This window comes from Nelumbo lutea, chromosome 2 (genome assembly GCF_056320005.1).
Source record: "Nelumbo lutea isolate HS-2025 chromosome 2, American lotus-T2T, whole genome shotgun sequence".
Classification (NCBI taxonomy): Eukaryota; Viridiplantae; Streptophyta; class Magnoliopsida; order Proteales; family Nelumbonaceae; genus Nelumbo; species Nelumbo lutea.
In genome coordinates, this window is record NC_142685.1 from 109,917,678 (window position 1) to 109,935,911 (window position 18,234).

Consider the following 18,234-nt stretch of genomic DNA (forward strand, 5'->3'; position numbering starts at 1 on the left):
TTCAAACTTAATGAAATTTAACTTGGTTTTATAAAATTTCTAAATATATCAAAAATTAATTATTACTAAAAATATCAAAATTACTGAAATTGAAATTAGTTTTCTTAAATTACTAAATTTGAAATTAATTTTCAAAAGTTGATTAAATTATTGTTTAATGAAAAATATCTAAGCAATTATGGTTTCATTACTAAGAAATTATATATTGTTTAATTAATGAAGTTTAGTTACTAATGAATTAATAAATTGACTGAGAAAATATAGGAAAATCAATTAAAATGGGATAAAACTGACCCAACGATCCAAAGCTCTACCTTCTTCTTCTTCCTCCTCCTCCTCCTCCTTTCTCTTTCTCTCTCAGTTTTCTTTCTTTTCTAAGTTCTCTTAACCGACAATGCCTCTTCTCACTCTCATTCTGAGCCCTGTTCTCATGATATTTATATCCATCTTACCTTAATATTCCAATTCAATGGGTAAGATGAGATGATTTTATCTTGTTAAAACTTTTGAACCGTTTGACCTAGATGATCGAACCACTAACCAAAAACCAATGGTCAAAGCGGTTTCGTTTCCATGTTGGTTTTTAAAACCTTGCTTTCCATTGACTAACTCCACCCTGACTATTTACATATTATTTTAATGTACCCCTACTGCTTCTGACAATTGACATTATTGTTAAATGTTAATGGAAAAAACAAAATGTTGAATTTGTCCTCTACTATTTCTTAAATTTTCAAAATAAAACCCAATCAATGAAAAATTTTAGAAAGATAGGAAGCAGATCGTTGCTCTGCCTCGGCCTCCGTCTCCGTCTCTATTTTTGTATCCATCTCCTCCATCTCCATTTTTCATTTTCCATTTTCCTTATTCGCCCCTGCCTCCATCTTCGTCTGTGTCCTTGTTGTCTCCATTTTTTACATATTTTTTTTTTTACTTAAAGATGTTAAGAGATGGTTGTTGGATCTGTTAATGCTCTAATTTTTTTTTTGAGGAAAAAATAAAACAAGAGACGCAATTAAGTAGTGTAATTTAGAATTAGTAACATCTAAATTGAGATCGAAGGAATACAAAAGGGAATAATGGAGACTTAGGATAAGATCATCCCCTGCAATGGGTGTGATAAGGTCGTCATCCACCAAATCTTGCCATATTTGTCTTGTATTTCCTGTCAATTGATTTACAGTAAGCGCCATTACAACTGTTTGCACCAAAGAAGAAATCATTCAGAGAAATGAACAGGCGTTATAGTAAGTGAAATTACCCACTGTTTTCAAAACTGGATCGGACTGGACGGTCGGACCGGAAAAATCAGGAATCAGTCACTTGATCGGTTTCGTTTTCCTCTAAAATCGCTTTTTCCCTCAAAACCGTTGATTTTGGTCAGTAAACCGCTGAACTGACCGGTTAACCATTCGAACGGTTTTGACTGTTTTGCAAATTTTTAATTTTTTTTGCCAAAATGGGCCGGTCGTTCGAATCGAATAGTCAGACTGTTCAAACTGATAACCGGACCCCTGACCGATTCGATCGCCGGTTCACTTTTAAAAACCATGCAATTACCTCTTATTTCCTTAAGTCAAAGCATCATCCACATTTGAAGACTCTCAGCTAGAGATCAAAGAAGAAAAATTTTCCTTGATTTCTTCTTAGCTAAAATTCTGCTAAATTAGGTTGGAGAAAAATACTTTGGGGGAGAGTTGTCAGTAATCTCTTATAGGACGAAGAAATTTCTTGTGTTTTATCTTTTGACTTCTAAGTAGTGGACCTTTAATGGAACTTTCCATCTCACACGCCCTCGAAAATCTGTGAAAACTCTAGTTCAGAGTTCAGACGTCGCCCTTTCTATTTATTTTGCTCTTTTCTCTCCATAGTCTGTACTCTCTTCTTTGGTGTTGTCATCCTCCCTTTGTCGGACTCTGCCTCTTGAGATCCTTCTGAGCAGAGGAAGAACAATATTAGGGGTTGTTCTTTTTTTGGATTTTGAGATGGGAGAAAGTTGATCCATGGGATTTTGATTTTCATTGACCAAGAATTCCATGTTCATTTTTCATATTAATGTGGAGACCAGGGAAAGTGTAAGTGGTACCCATTTCCTAGGTGGGTAAATAACTTTCCCACCTAGGAGGAAAGTTGATAACACTTGAATAGGACAAAAATACCCCTTTTAATAATGTATTTTTATGACTAAAATGGTCATTACATTATTTACTTGAGAAATAAAAGAACATGGGTAAATGCACTTACCCGAGTAAGTGTTTCCTGGGAAAAACTTGCCCCACTTACCCAGGTAATTACATTTACTCGAGTAAGTAACTTACCAAAAAGTGAACAGGGCCTTAAAGAAAAACGTAGTAAGAAAAAATGTATTGTCTTCTTTTTTTATTTCCAAAAATGTACGTTACATAGTGACAAGCTCCTATTGGATTCCAAAACTTCACCGAAATGGGAGAGGAGAGAGAGAGAGAGCTATTGAAAACACTTCAGCACCGGAAAAGTTTTCAACGATAAATCAATACCAATAATGAAAAGGGCATTATTGTTATTTTCTCAAAATATAACAATCACTTGGTGTAGCATGTAAGCGGATTGTGAACCCTAACGACAAGGAAGTAATTAGTCAATTGTCAGAAAACTTGGAGTATTTTAAGACAAAATATAAATAATAAGAGTAGAGTTAGTCAATTAACTAAACCATAAAAGTAGTTTAACAAATTTGCCCAAAATTAAATGAGAACTTTGTTTTTGTAGAACATTCTTCTTATTTTAATCTTTTCTTACTTTTTTTTTCCATTTTTTACTACTTTTTAGAGGGAACCATTATTTTTACTATTGATCATCGTTATTATTTCCATATTTCATGCATTACCAATAGCCAAATTTATGTTCCCAATTTGTAGTTTACATTTTACAAAAAGATGCCATGCATCTTCATTTTCGTCTGCAAAATTTCCAACGAGGGTCAATATCAAACCTTCTTGACCTTACATATGCTTTTATAGGAATTTTCCTAACAATATGTCTACCATTTTGAAACCTATAAAAATCAGTATGGTTTATGTGGGAAAGAAGTTTATATTGTATATGTAATAAAGATGGCTAGGTCTGTTTATGACTTCAAAAAATAATAATTGATTTGTATATTATAAATCTCTGTATAATAAAATTAAAGAATAATAAATCTCTGTATATTATTTATTTATCAATATGTATTTATTCTTTTTATTTATTTATTTATGCACGCTTTGCTTGAAGTGTTGCTTACAACCCATCAAGGAAAAATTGGTTTCAAGCGGTGAACATCTCCAAACTTGAGATGTCAAGGTCCAGGAAACAAATCACTACAGTAGAGCTTGGTTTGGTGTTACCATTAATTCCTCCGGATAATAAAATTAATGAAACACAAAGCGATTTTTTTTTTGTTTATTACTTATTAATTTTTGTTAACAAGAATTCAAATGATGAATTGGTTTTGTTCAATTTAGAAAACAAGCTTGCTAGAGTCTAGACCTTATAATTTGTTTTTGCTTTCGATCAATGGGGCACCAATGGGCTGAACTGGCATTTTATGCCCTTCTATTCCACTTTTTTGTTGTGTGTTATATGACATTTCTAGGTGGGTAGTGGCCATTTGATTTATCCATGATTGGTTACCAATAAAAACACAAGTGAAGTAGGAAATTTGAGAGCAAATTTCATAGAGTGAACCATTCAACAATTCTGTAATTGAATGCAAGACATGCCTCAATGTCCATTAAACAGGAATCAAAAGAAAAAGATGGCTGCAATTACTGTTTTCATTTAGGGCAAACTTTTTAAACTATCCCTAAAGTTTAGGAAATTGATTAACTCTACCCCTAATGTTTCTGTATTGTCTTAAAGTACACCTAATGTTTCTGATAATTGTCTAAAACCTCCTATATAATTAACCGCCCATCACACTTGCTTATATATGATATCACGTGACCTTTTTTTTCAAAAATTCCAAAATTACCCATTGGCTTTCTCACACATTCTCTTTATCCTCACTTCCTTCGCACACGATGGATTATTAACAAACTAGTTCCACTGGAATCGAATCAAACATCAAACCATTTTTTTTTTTTTTTTGTTTTTGTTTTGCTGCAGATCACACAGAGATGGCTTATTGGAGACTACATCGGACCCTAAACCCCCTACAACCCCTGAAATGCCAGAATCTTGGAACCCTGCAACCCTTAAAATTCCATCACTCCGATGCATCGCGAACTTTATCAGGAGATGATGTAAATGAATGGTTGGTGCTTAAGTGATCAAAAGAGGAGGACGCAAGCAATACTTGTCCAAGCTTCATTGGAACAAAGTCGGCAAAACTCCAAGAAGGACTATGATCTGATAATCCTAGGAACTTATATAGTTTCACTGCCAAATACGTGATAAGAAAAGCTATCAAGTTCCTTAATATCGATCACCGATGCCGCTGCAACTTCTGGCAGCAACGGTATTCCCGTGAGTTCTCCTCACTGCCTATGAAAGAGTTATGGGTTTCTGGGTATTTGTCGATTGACCAATCAACACCAAATGCCCTTTTCATTCTTTTTTTTTGTGGTTTTTGGTTTTTCTTTTATTTGTTTAAGATCAATCACCGCTGCCGCTGCAACTTCCGACAACAACGGTATTTCCGTGAGTTTTACTCATCGCCTATGAAAGAGTTCTGGTCATCGATTACAATAGCAAGCGATGTGTTTGATTAGATTTATGTATAGTAGGTGTGTTCCATCCTCTATCATCACGTCGATCCATGAAGTATGGATCTTTTATGTTTAGAACTTGTTTGGCGTTTCATCTTTGTGGGAGGACATTTTATTGATTTATATTCTTAGTATATAACTTGTTCTTGTCTTTGTCAATTGACCAATCGGCATAGAAGATCTTCTATGTCAACCTGAAACACAGAAGAACATATATATAGAGAGAAAGGGTTGATTTGATTTATGGGTTTTTGGGTATTTTTGGTTGTCCTTAATGGTGTGGATAGAAAAAAAATTGAACGGAATGTAATCTCCTCCTTGCTCTGCCTTGCATCTTTTTGCATCCTTAAGCATTTTGTCATCTCCTCCTTGCTCAACTTTATCGTTGTCATTTGTGATCACCGACGATCTCGCCTTGCTCAGCCTACTGGGTTTCTCTTACCCTCTCTTGTTTTATCCCAATTTCATTGGAATCCAACACTCACCGGCGATCTCTCCAGTGACGACAAATGACAGATGGTAGAGGTCGGCTGTCGTTCTTGATTGGAAGATTCAAAAGACGCCTGTTATGTTAATTATAGTAATAATGATTGTGATAATTGTTAAAAGCAGTACACGGGTACTTTAAGACAATATTGAAACAGTAAGGGTAGAATTAGTTAAATTCCTAAACTTTCAGATAGTTTAAGAAATTTACCCTTTCATTTATTATGAAATGATGATGCAACATATTTATGTAATTTGGTTGCTATTATGATTGCAATGAGGAGGAAAAGGATGATGGCCTCTAGGGTATTGTGTAATTATGATGAAGAGGGGATTGAGAAAGAGTCATGAGAGGAAAGGCTTATGAATAGGCTTTCAAACCTTAAGACTATAGTCATGGAATCAAATTAATCATGTATAAACCATATATGAATGGATAAGACAACGGTATTTGAGGTTACGTGAATTACTAAGTAATGTAAGACAGATGTAGTAAATATGTAGGGGTGGAAGAAATGGTTGCATGCTTCCTAAATATTTTATTACATGATGTCAAGAATAGGGAGCAATAATGGAACTTTAGGAGGTTTGGGTCCACCATAAGCAAGTACCTCAACATGGTGTTGAATGCAATGTTATGCCTACATGAAATCCTACTTAAAAAGCATGAATTTGTGCTTGCAAATTCAAAGGATGAGAAATGGAAGTGGTCCAAGGTGTGCCCATTTTTTATTTATTTTTCCTACTCATTATAAATAACAAACCTTTAAGGTTAAAATTTTTAATTTTATCTCTCTTGTTTTGTTCTATAGAATTGTCTACGTGGAACGTATATTAGGTCTGAGTGTTTGAAAAAGATAAGCTTAGATATTTAACGAGAAAGAATGAAATTGCAACAAATGCATTAGGTGTTTGCTCCCCATGTATAGAATTCATTTACATATATACCTTGTACTTCTTTGTGTTGCCATTTCAAGGAGAAATGACTTAAAAGTACTATAAGGTAAATAATAAACCTTGAGAATTAGGATAACAAGATCAAAGGGCTAATATTAGTATTTGATAAATTAATATGTATTACCATATTTATTTAGGTTATTATTATTACTTGTGTGATGTTGGGTACTCCAATAATGAGGGGTTTCTAATACCTTATAGGGGTCAAAGATATCACCTAAATAAATAAGGGCAAGGACATCAACCAGCTCCCCAACTGAGATATGCAACATGAGGCATGAACAATACTTAGGAATTGCACCGCAAGGGTCCCGACCTATTTTTTCATAAATTGGCAACCAAACAGTTAAAAGCGATTTTTGAATCGCTTAGTTCTGAGTCTTCTGACGTGATCAGGGCCCAAAATGCAGGTCCATGGGCCGCTATCCTCGACCCAGTACAAAGATTCGAGAATACTCAAGTGAGGCGGTGACATAAAAAGCCCATGACCCACGACTTGAGCAACCACGTCCACGGGTTGTTTGGGATGATTGGATCCAATTACCCAATAAATCCAATTAATCATTTAAACCCTAAATTTGAAATCCCACCCTGCATTTATTTCTTTCTCTATCTTCCCAACTTGTTGCGTGTTTTGTTCTTTCGTATCCTTCCCTTCCCTATCGTTTCTTCTAGAAACCCCGGCCCTTCGTTTGCTCTGTCCTGCTGCAAACCCTAGGGTTTTGCTTTCTCTAGCTATCCATTTTTCCGTGGGATTTTTTTTTTTTTGCTTTTTTTAGGATTTTTGGCGATCTCTCTTTTTTCTTCCCATCACTCTCTTTTGCTTCTTTGTTCTAGCGGTTTCTTTCCGATCTCGATCTGCGCTTATTGCCATGGACTTTGGAGCTGCGCGCAAGAGAGGAAGGGGTGACCCGGCTTTTAATGGCAATGGAGGAATTAAGCGTCCTAAGCAAGGTTCGTATCTGTGGTTTCTCATCATTCACTCTATTTAGCCAGTTTTTTCTAGGGTTTTTAGTCCCTTTGTAATGTTTGTTACTCTTTGATCTTTGGGTTTTCTTTTCTTTTCATTTTTTTTTTTTTATTTTTGGGTTTGACGAAGTGGTCTAACGCTATTTTTTCAGTCTTTGCCCTTTTTTCCCTTCTCTTTTGAGGGAGTTAAATTCTCATTGAAACTCTGTTCTGATTAGTTTATGTTCTAGTGTCTTTAGGGTTTCATTTAGATCCTTCATTCTTGTATCTATTTTTTTGGGTGATAAGTTAGATTCTTGTGTCTTAAAGAGTTCTAGTATCTATTGGATGAAGCATGAGAGCATTGGAGTTTCGTATTGTGGGAAACTTGTACGCGGGGTTGGTGTGACTTGGAGTACTTGTTTATTTCTAATTGACTGTGTCTGTAATTTTCATGCATTAAGAAAGTACTGCAACGTGTTTACTGCTATCATCGTTATTATCATATGTGCATATGTATATTTACTTTTGCATTCTGTTGGTTCCCCCTTTTTATTTGTTTGATTGCACGAACCCTAAACCAGGGGAAATGCAATTCCATACGTTCAATTGTAGTTGAAGATATAGATTTTGAATATTTATGGTACCCCTATTTTAGCTAAATTATTTGATACCTTAGGACCATAGCCTTAACGTAGATTAATAATGATTCTCGTTCGTCGAGTATATGTGAGCAAGGATCCAATCCAACTTCTTCATAAGTGTATACGTGGTTCCAAGCTTCAGAAAAGAAGTTTTCGGATATAAATTTTGTTAAAAATTAACCTAAGAAGAATATGAAGAATCGGAAATTGCACCATTCTTCTTTGTCTCTCACCTTCTCAGATCTGTATATGTTTGTATGGTACGAGGCAAAGCTGAAATAATTTTAACTTACTGCTTGAGAATAATAGTTATTCTGTCTTGATTCAATTTAATATCAAATATTATTAATCTTTATAAAAGGGTAACTTTTTCTAATTATGTTAACTACTAAATAATGTTAATGCAATCATTGGATATTCATGGAGTTCCCGGATTAATAACTCACTCGAATTTTAACTGAGGAAAAGTAATTAATGTTCTGCAACAGAAATGGAGTCCTTTACACCTGGTATAGGAAGCAAATCGAAGCCATGCACCAAGTTTTTCAGGTTCTAATCTTAACTTATCTAAGATAAATTCTCTAATTTAATTTGTTTCTATTCCAAATGTTTACAACTATTAATAATAATTTCTTTATATCATTTTTTGTAATTAAGTACAATGTTATCAAAAGGCTAATGAATTGGTCATGTAAAGTTGTGATTACAGGTCCACACCACTTATTGCTCTAATCAAGTTAACAAAGATTATTTGAACAGAGATAATGGTTGATATATGAGATTACAGTTGGAAAAAATCACTTGCGAGGTTGTCTAGCTCACAGGCAGTTGTATCGGGTTATGAAAGATTTCCTCAATAAAAGTGCATACTATTCTAATAATGCCGCATTTAGTTGTTTATCAGATCTTGTGAACTCAGTTAAAGTCTTCGATTAGTTTGGCTACCAATTAAAATACTGCTCATGAAGATAAGATATTGGACACGTGCAGAACATAAAAGAGTCAACCGGCTAAAACCTATTGCAAAATTTGTGTGCTATTACTTTAATTTCAAACTCTAAAACTGTATTTTTTTTTTGCTTATGTTGTCCTACCTGACCACACCTGATATTTCTATTTATTACTTTACCAAGTCATTCTCATATCACTTTCCAATACCCATATTCTTTTCTGTAGTTGAAGATAATAGTGCCGTGAGTTTTTACTTTCCAATAGATTACGATGCATTTTACAAAAATGCTATATTTAATGTTATCTAAAATGTGTCAACATGATAGGGGCAGTGTAATATAAACATAATATTATATTTTACTAAATGTTGAATTACTGCCGTTCACACGATATCTGCATAGTGGTGGTAATATGAATGCACTTTTTTATCAAATGATATATTAATCAACTATTGATATATGAAGACATGGAAAGCTTAATATTTTACTTTCTTCAGTGAGTTTATGCATGTACACCATGAAAATTGTGTCCTCCATTCTTTTTGACTTATGTGTTTTACTGTGTGAGTTGTTCATTGTGTGTTGGTTTGGGAGTTGAAAATGGCTGAACAGATGGTAAGTAATATGCTCTTTCTGTTTTTTGAAAAGGTAAAAGTATTGATTGCAGGAAAAGTATACACGACATATACATAGGGAGGCAAAAAAAGAAACAGCCTCGACAGAAAAAGAAAAAACCTCTAGAAAAGGCCTAAACCCAATCCCACATAGCACTGTGACTAGGCCCAATTCCCAAACAAAACAACACAAAGACCTTAAAATAGGAGACCACTGAACCAGCCACAATCTGCATACAGACACATCAGAGCACACTACTAGACTAGTTGAAAGTACAAAGCACACCTTCATTCAAAAAATTGCCACAAAAGGCCTATCGAGCAATCTATCCTTTACCTCTTCTATTACTGCCTCTAGTACTGTGAAGACCTCTATGTCTAGGTTTCTGAACCATCACATCATCAAAGAAATCCAAGAGCTTTTTGGACCATCGACAACCTGGCAGAAAATCTACATTAGTGAAGGAGTAATCAGATGAAGTGCTACCCGAATCTTGAGTCTTCTCCCGAGCTGCAAAATGAACCTGGTGGATGGGCCATAATGTTGGATTTGAACCAATCACGAACTTGGACCTCTTGCTTCTCTGCAAAAGACAAAACTTGCCAAAATCAAGGGCCTGATCCACTCATTACTCAAAACAAGGTTGGATTAGAGGAGCCATCTTTGGAACACGGTCCCACCTCAAACAGCTTCATGGTTTCAGCCTTGAGACTAGACTGAGGTGAAGCTACTTCCCCGGCACACTCCCAAATAGTCAAGATAGGGCCTTTGACTTTATCTTGACAGTAGAGAAATTTCTTGACTTTATCCTTCTTTTGCTTACAAATTACTCATGTGAGAGTTTATTTTCAATTAGAACTAATCTTTAATTAGAAGTATCTACTGGGAGCAATTTTGTGTGCCTTCTCACCTTCTTTCTGTAGAAGAAGCATCATTCTGACTCATAGTTTAACTATACTGTGAAACTTCTCTCATCACTGTTGAAATCAGTATGTTTATGCTTGTTCTGGGCATGTCATGACTATGGAAGTTATTTTAAACCCCAGCTCCAAGCTTTTCTGAGATTTGATTTGGCCTGCATTTATTAAATGAAACAGCAAGTTGAACCAGTGATCCTTTAGCTTAACTAAGGGGAGATGTCTCATTGTCATTAGACCTGTTCATGGGTCAGGCCGGGCTTTCACTCTGTATTAACAGAATTTTCTAAGGCCCGAGTCCGAGCTCGAGCCCGAGCCCGGCCCAACCATCGGGCCTACAACTTGGGCCCGAGCATGGCCCTCATAAAAAGCCTGAAGCCTGGGCTTGGGCCCGAGCCCGAAATTTAGCCCATACTGTTAGTGGCTGAATAGAGAGAGAGATTATAAAGAAAACAATAAAAAATGTATATATTAAATTATAAATATATATTTTAATAAATATTATATTATTTATATATTTTATAAAATATATATTGCTGAGTCGGGCCGGGCTTGGGCTGGGCTTTTTTGACAAATCTCGAGCCCAGCCTGAAACACAGTTGGGCTTACTGTGTTAGGCCTGAGGTCAGGCCCGCGGGCCTAATTACATGACCAAGCCCGACCGGGGTGCGGGCTGGACCATCGGGCTACCCGGCCCATAAACCGGTCTAATTGTCATAGCTTTGATATATTGCAGTGTTTTTCCAGTTTTGCAACTTGTTCAAAATTTACCTTTCCCAAAATACTTGTCAAAAAAAAAGTTTACCTTTCAAGTTTTGCATTTTAATATGCATTTGACAATAGGTATACATATTGGGTTGGGTAGGGTTGAAGTTCGATTTAGGGTTAGGGTTGAAAGGTATGAACACAACTAAACTTTGGGGTGGGTAAGGGTTGAGGCTTTGGCCAACCCATCTCAACCCAAACCTGACTTGGTATAAATGTTACACAAACATGTATTCGTAAAGGTATTTGTATATTTTGTACATCAACCATTTTAAGTTTAATGGGAAATTTTTTCAAAAGCCTAATAACTTTGCCCTTCTATATATAATAATGCTAAAACTGAATTGGCCTCAATCCTCGAGTCTTTAGGAAACAAGATCATTTGAAGTCGGGTCAATCTGATCCCAGCTTCAGGATGGGTTAAGTTTAGGGTTGGGGGTTCCACAGCTAAGGTTTGGTTAGGGTTGACCTCAACCTAACCTGTACTGATCTGACTTGCACCCCTAATTTAATCCATGTAGTGTACACAATCTCATAGCTGTTGCTTATGTTATATTCCCTGTCAGGTGGTAGTATCTTTGTTACCTAGGTTAGAAGACCCTGGATCTGTTACACCATTCTCTGCACTTCACTAGGGCAATTTGTGTGTTAGTTGTCCAGGACTTTTGTAATACACGGTTACTCTAATGTGTATGATTTGTTACACTTGTATAATGTAATGCCAGTTGTGTACTGTCTGTTAGTGTAGGAAAAAAATGTGTATCAGGTATAGTACTCAGGTTGGAACTTCAAGTTTGATTCTTTTGAATCTCTATACAGTTACATTTTCTCAGTGGTTAAACAGAATATGGACTTGCATAGTTTGCAGATAATGGTAGATAGAAGTCATTTATTTTAGACATAATAATGAGTTAAATAAAGAAATGTGATGTTGTGTCAATTGTAACTCCTTTCTCCATAAAGAATTTTGACATCGACTGTCTCACTAGTTGGACAATATTGAGATAGTTGGCCATGTGGAGTTATTTATATTTAATCATGAGAACAAATAGTTGCCCTTTGACGTGTATTTTTCAGAGCAATATTGTAAGACTCGATCAGATTTGGAGCATGACAGTTAGCCTGTTCAAACTGTAAAAGCTGTTATTTAACTGGGACCTGAAAAAGTCACTGGGTAATGAGTCAACCATCCGTTCTGACCTGTCTTAGAACGCTGTTTCAGAGCATCACCAGCCCCAATTTGTTTAAGTTCTTCATATGGTTGCCCTGCTGACATAAACTTGTCTGTATGTATTAAGTTGTTTCAACCAAGTGCATATTTTGGGATGTGTTCTCTGCTGGAACATTGGCACATAGTGATGTTGTTTATGAATTTCTTGCTCGACTGCATGCATCTGTTAGTACACGCTATCGTGTATCGTGTATGTACTATTTTTGTGCTGTGTCTGATCGCCTTTTTTCTGCTTGTGTAGGTCTTTTTTGTTTTTTATTTGTTTCTTTGTTGTAGTTATTATTTGTGTGCATTTAGAATTAGACATGCCGGTTTGGCCCTACCAATTGGCTGCTGCACTGTAGAATTGAATATTAAATTACTTGTTAGGTGTTTGTGTCTCAGTTCTTAAGAAAATGACTTTAATTGCATAATCCTCCTGATCTCTTACTATTAAAAAAAGAGTCCAGATAACCTGTCTCTATTTTAGAAATTAAGTTGTCTATAAATTTTTATAGCATTCTTGGAACTGTTGCACTCACTCTCTCTCTTCAACAATTATTGTGCTCTAATTCGTGGTTTCACTTCTAACGTCTCCTGCAGCACTGCGGGATGCCCATTTGGTGAGGGTTGCCACTTCCTACATTATGTTCCTGGTGGAATAAACACGGTGGCTCAAATGACCAACTTGGGCAACCCAGCTATTCCGTCCTCAAGAAATCCAGTGCTCCCGCCACATGTTCCTGATGGTGTTTCTCCCTCAACTGTGAAGACTCGCATGTGTAACAAATTCAACACGGCTGAAGGATGCAAATTTGGGGATAAATGCCATTTTGCCCATAGCGAGCGGGAGCTTGGCAAGCCCAATGCCAATGCCCCATCCCAAGAGGATCCCCGCATCATGGGACTGATGTCAGGCAGGTTAGCTGGCCGACTTGAGCCCCCACCCCCGGGCATCACCGCTGCAGCGAGCTTCGGTGCCTCTGCAACTGCTAAGATTAGTGTTGATGCTTCCCTTGCTGGTGCAATAATCGGAAAAGGAGGTGTGAACTCAAAGCAGATATGTCGCCTGACAGGCGCCAAGCTCTCCATAAGGGAGCACGAATCAGATCCTAACCTGAGAAACATCGAGCTCGAGGGTACCTTTGATCAGATCAAGCAAGCCAGCACAATGGTCCGTGAGCTGATTGTGAACGTTGGTTCAATGGCAGCAGCAGCCGCCCAAGTGAAGGCCCAAGCCGCACCAGCGGCACCTGCTGTGCCACCAAGCAACTATAAGACGAAGCTGTGTGAGAACTTTTCAAAGGGCTCCTGCACATTTGGGGATCGATGTCACTTTGCTCATGGTGCAACTGAGCTTCGCAAACCTGCAATCTGAACACTGTTTCCCTGTTCTTTTTCCCTCCCAATCTGGGGACGAGCTCTTAGGCTATAGTTGTAGTAGTAATGGGAGAATGGTTTGAGGATTACTTGTTAGATGAGACTGTGTGGTAGTTAAAAAACATTGCCTGTTCAGCAAATTATTCTTTTCATCTTCGTTCCGTACCGATACTAAGTAATTTCACGGGTTCACCCTTAAAAATTACACTATTAAGAAGGTGGGCTCTTTGGTCTTAAAAGCCTGCCATGTTAAAAAGCCACTGTGCAATGTCAACTCAGTGAATAGTAGCCACAAACGCCTAAGATTGTAGCCGCAGTGGAGTCGAATGTTTTTCTTGAACGGGTCAGTCTTGATGCACCAAAGTGGGTTACACAAAGGTTGGAAATTTCGTACGTATCGTTTCGGGGGCGTGTAGGCAATGCGGTGGCCAAAGTGATTCTGGTTCCATTTCCATGTCGTTTTTAAGCCACAACAGAAAATAACTAAATACTTGTCATCACGACGAAAAGAAAGAGTATAAATTGCTGGATGAGATTTCTAATTTCACACGTCCGGGTAACGCATGCGTGTAGCCCCCGTATGACTTGGCAGAAGTTTATTTGCAATCAATACTCTTTTAGTCGAAGACACAAACAAGGTTCAAAAAAATCTTTACGTATCGGGAGCAGGGGGTGGAGGAACCTTAAGCCGCCCTTTAAATTGGATTTGAGAAAAAAATGAAAAAACAAAAAAACAATACCAATACTGTTCGATAATTAGAACCTTGGACACAAACGGACTTGTATTGTTATTGCTTTTTCTTTGATCCATGACCCCCAACCCTGATATAGGTGAGATTTGATCCCAAGTCTCCGTTATAATCAGCAGGATAACCAGTTGGCATGTGAAGACCCGAGTTTGTTAATGTGTCATGTGCAAGAAGTTAGATCTTTTTCAAATAACTAAGGATTTTCCCTTTCCACTTGCCATTCAAGTCGGTTCAAAATAATTCGTTACATATCATTGCTGAGCAAGGTTTGAAGTTTTAGAAATACAAGGTACATCGGAAAGACAATTTTAAGAGACGCATTGAAATACGCTTTGGATACACAAATACTGACAAAAAATTAATATATGTATAAATATGTTAGGAAATTCAAATATATTCTAAAAATATATTACTAAAAATAATTTTATGTTTTAAATGACTGTAAATAAGTTATTTAAATGTAAAAATCCATATTTACAATCATTTAATTGTAAATAATTACAATTAATAACTGTTGAAAAATGATGGAATAAATAAAATGTGAAAAAAAACTAAAATATGAATGTGTATACATCAATTTTCAAATAACCAATATAACTGTTATGTGTGTACATCAATTTATATTAATATTTATTAGTATATAAATTTTAATAATTAATTCTAGCATTTATTAATAAACATCCATCAAAAAAAGAGAAAAGTTACTTAAAAATAATAATGTACATGACCATAACAAACAAATGGGTGGATGTCTTATAGTTTTGAAAAACCTAGTGACTAATGTTTGAATCTTGCTATTCTTTAAAGTTCGTAGTTTTTTATAATGACAGAACGAAATTAACGTGACATAATCATTATTTAGCGGAGTTAATGAGAGAGTATCATTAATTAGTGGAATTAATAAAAGAATTCGAATTAGGCACTAAAATTCAAATTTAAATTTAAAGTAGGAGTAATTGACCAATTAATGAGAGAAAAGTAAGAATTAAATATAGAAGTAATTAAAGAGATTAATGAATGAAGGGCACCCAAAAAAAATCAAGTGCATTGGGTTGTATTGGACTGTTTCAGGCCTATATTGGTGCCATACATATGAAAAGAAATGGAATGGATGTTTTCTACACGCTCCACATATCGGGCTCTTGTTGGAATATTACGCATCAGCCGGTACGGCCCGATACGTTGCAAAATTTTGAACCTTATTGCGGGAAACTGTTGTTTGATTACCTAGAATCAATGAATTATTTTTTAAGTTTTTTATTTCAAGCATTTATACGGTGAGTTTGGCATAACAATGAGACGAGCTCTTTTGTGGAAAAATGGAGGCTTTTTCTCTATAATTTCTTGGCCCGCCCCGTAAACCCGGCCCAACCCAGCTCACAAATTTCTAAGCCTGGGCTTAGGTTTTTGTGAGCAAGCCCCCCGATTCGAGCGCACGTCAAACTCAGAAACTTCTGGGTCGGGCTTGGGCCCAACACTTCAAGCCTGGCCCAGGCCCATCCAATAATATAATATATACTTAGTATTTTATATCTTATATTTATATTATATTTTATATATTAACACATGTGCCAATACATGGGTCAATTTAATTATTAGGCATGGCTTAATTTGGCTTCTATAATTTTATAGATGTAGGCAACGCTTTCATTCCCACTCTTGAACGATGTGGACTTGAAACAACAGTCAATAGTGATGCAGAGAGCTTCTAAGTTAATGTAGATGACTTAAAGAGAGAGATTCAACTGTACAAGTCAATCCTTTTACATGGATATAAATATGCAGAGAGCTTCACTCTAATTCCAACTGACGGAGTTGGAAATGACGACATCCGTGAGAGAGAGGGAATGGAAGAGAGAAGAGAGTCGTCGCACAGAATCGGAAATGACGACAGAAACAGGAAACTCGATGGTGGAGGATATCGGCGAAGAAACTCGATGATGATAGAGCAGGAGGAAGAGTGCCGTTGCTTTTTACACCGATGGGCAGTTTGATAGATTTTTACATAAAAAAAAAATCAACGTATAAAATACATCAATTATTCATGTAAAAATCTTTCAAAATATAGTTTTACACCGGTCTTCGATATTTCTTTACACCCATCCAAATGACTGCAAAACTGGACCAGAGTGTAAAAGAAGAACGAACCGAGATTTACAGTACAATGTGCAATACTTTTCATGTATTATATATTAATACATGTAAGACCCATCCCTAGCCAGCAGGATGCCTTGACCGGACCCATGATGAGCCCTAGACTCATGAAGCCAAACCCATATTGGGATAAGGCTTAGGTGGTGGTGGTAGAGGTGTAAATCGGGCCATCCCCTGAGATAATTTTGGAGGTCGGCCCGGAACAGCCCACGACCCAAGCCTGTGTGGGTCCATGCTGTGCCTCAGGCCGGGCTGGTCTGTGGGCCAGGCCGAGCCATAGATTGGGCCAAAGCTATTTATTTAAAAAATTAAAAAAACTTAAAATTTTAAGTTTATATGAATTTTGATATATGCAATTGCTTATATACAATAATTAAATAAATTAATATAATAAAATTAAAAACAATTGTTAATTTTATTAATATATTATATATAATATATATAAATATATAAATGTATTATACATAAATATATATAAATAATATATATGGGCTGTGCCAGCATGCGGGTCACGTGTGACACAACCCACTTAGTTGTACCATGCCAGTCTGGCCTGCGAACCGAAAATCCCAGGCCCAGCATAACCCCATGATCATGCCGGGCCTGACACGACCCACATACCATCATACCGGACCGATCCAAAATCAAAATCAAGCTAGACTGTACTGGGCCACGGGCAGTATGGCCCGATTTACAGCTCTAGGTGGTGGTGAGGACGATGATGATGGTTGGCACTTCTAGTTTTTCCCAGTCAAGTTACGGCCTGTCTATCAATTAACAAGTCTGTCAAAGAAAAGATTCTTATTATTGATACTAGTACCCACCGTTTTTCATGTATGTTAGAGGCAAATGGGGGCGTGTGAAAACATTATTCACTCTACATGAAAGTGTACTGTGACTATACTTTATGATTTCACCTGACCTCAACTTCCATAAAACCGTGACCCTTTGGTTTCTTGGCCTCAATTCCTTAATCAATCTGCTGCTGCTGCATTTCCTTCTCTACGCTGTGTCTGTAAAAGATTTTTGTTCATGATTCGACTTAAGCGTTACGGTTATCTGTTATCGTTAGGGGTTATTCGAACCGTGGGTTTATTTTTCAAATAAAATCAATATTATATTAATTTCTAGAAAAGCAGTAATTAAAACTGAATCGAAGCTGATCGATTAAGCGGTTGACTGGTTTAGTTAATTGTCGTTTTTTAGTTTTTTATATTTATAATAAAAAAATATAAATATATAATAAAAATTAAAAAAAAATATATATATATTATTATATTTTAAATAATAAATAACTCATTATATATTATAAATATATACAATGTATAATTATTAATTTATAATATATAAAAAATATAAAAATATATATAATATATAGAAACATATGTATACCAATTGGTTCGATTAACTGCCAATTTTCTATATTAATTAATTGAAATTAAACCGATACCTTCATTTTTTTAAAAACCGAACCGACCAATTTTATTAACCAAATTTTCGGTTCTATTTCTTGGTTCGGTTCAGTTTCCCTAGATATGGTTTGGCATCTCCACAAAATCTTTACACTTTTCTGAAGAATTCTGATGTGTAGAAGAGAATCACTTTCCATGATAATAGAAGTGCATTGAACTTCGGTAGCAAGCTTGTGGGCCTCCAGGGCAGCCCACATTTTGATGAAGTGTTTTACCAGGCAAAGGGCTGGTTTTATCGGTGATTTTGTGCTACAAACGAA

At 36.2% G+C, this 18,234-nt stretch overlaps 1 protein-coding gene across 1 annotated transcript; it reads left to right on the forward strand.

The window, feature by feature from the left end:
• The first annotated feature begins 6,672 nt into the window (after window positions 1-6,672).
• Window positions 6,673-13,739, forward strand: LOC148872716 (zinc finger CCCH domain-containing protein 14-like). Its single transcript, XM_088969641.1, has 3 exons — window positions 6,673-7,124; window positions 8,251-8,311; window positions 12,823-13,739. Exons 1-3 carry the CDS (start codon window positions 7,043-7,045, stop codon window positions 13,595-13,597), a joined length of 918 nt encoding a protein of 305 aa, XP_088825767.1. The 5' UTR covers window positions 6,673-7,042; the 3' UTR covers window positions 13,598-13,739.
• Window positions 13,740-18,234: the final 4,495 nt, after the last annotated feature.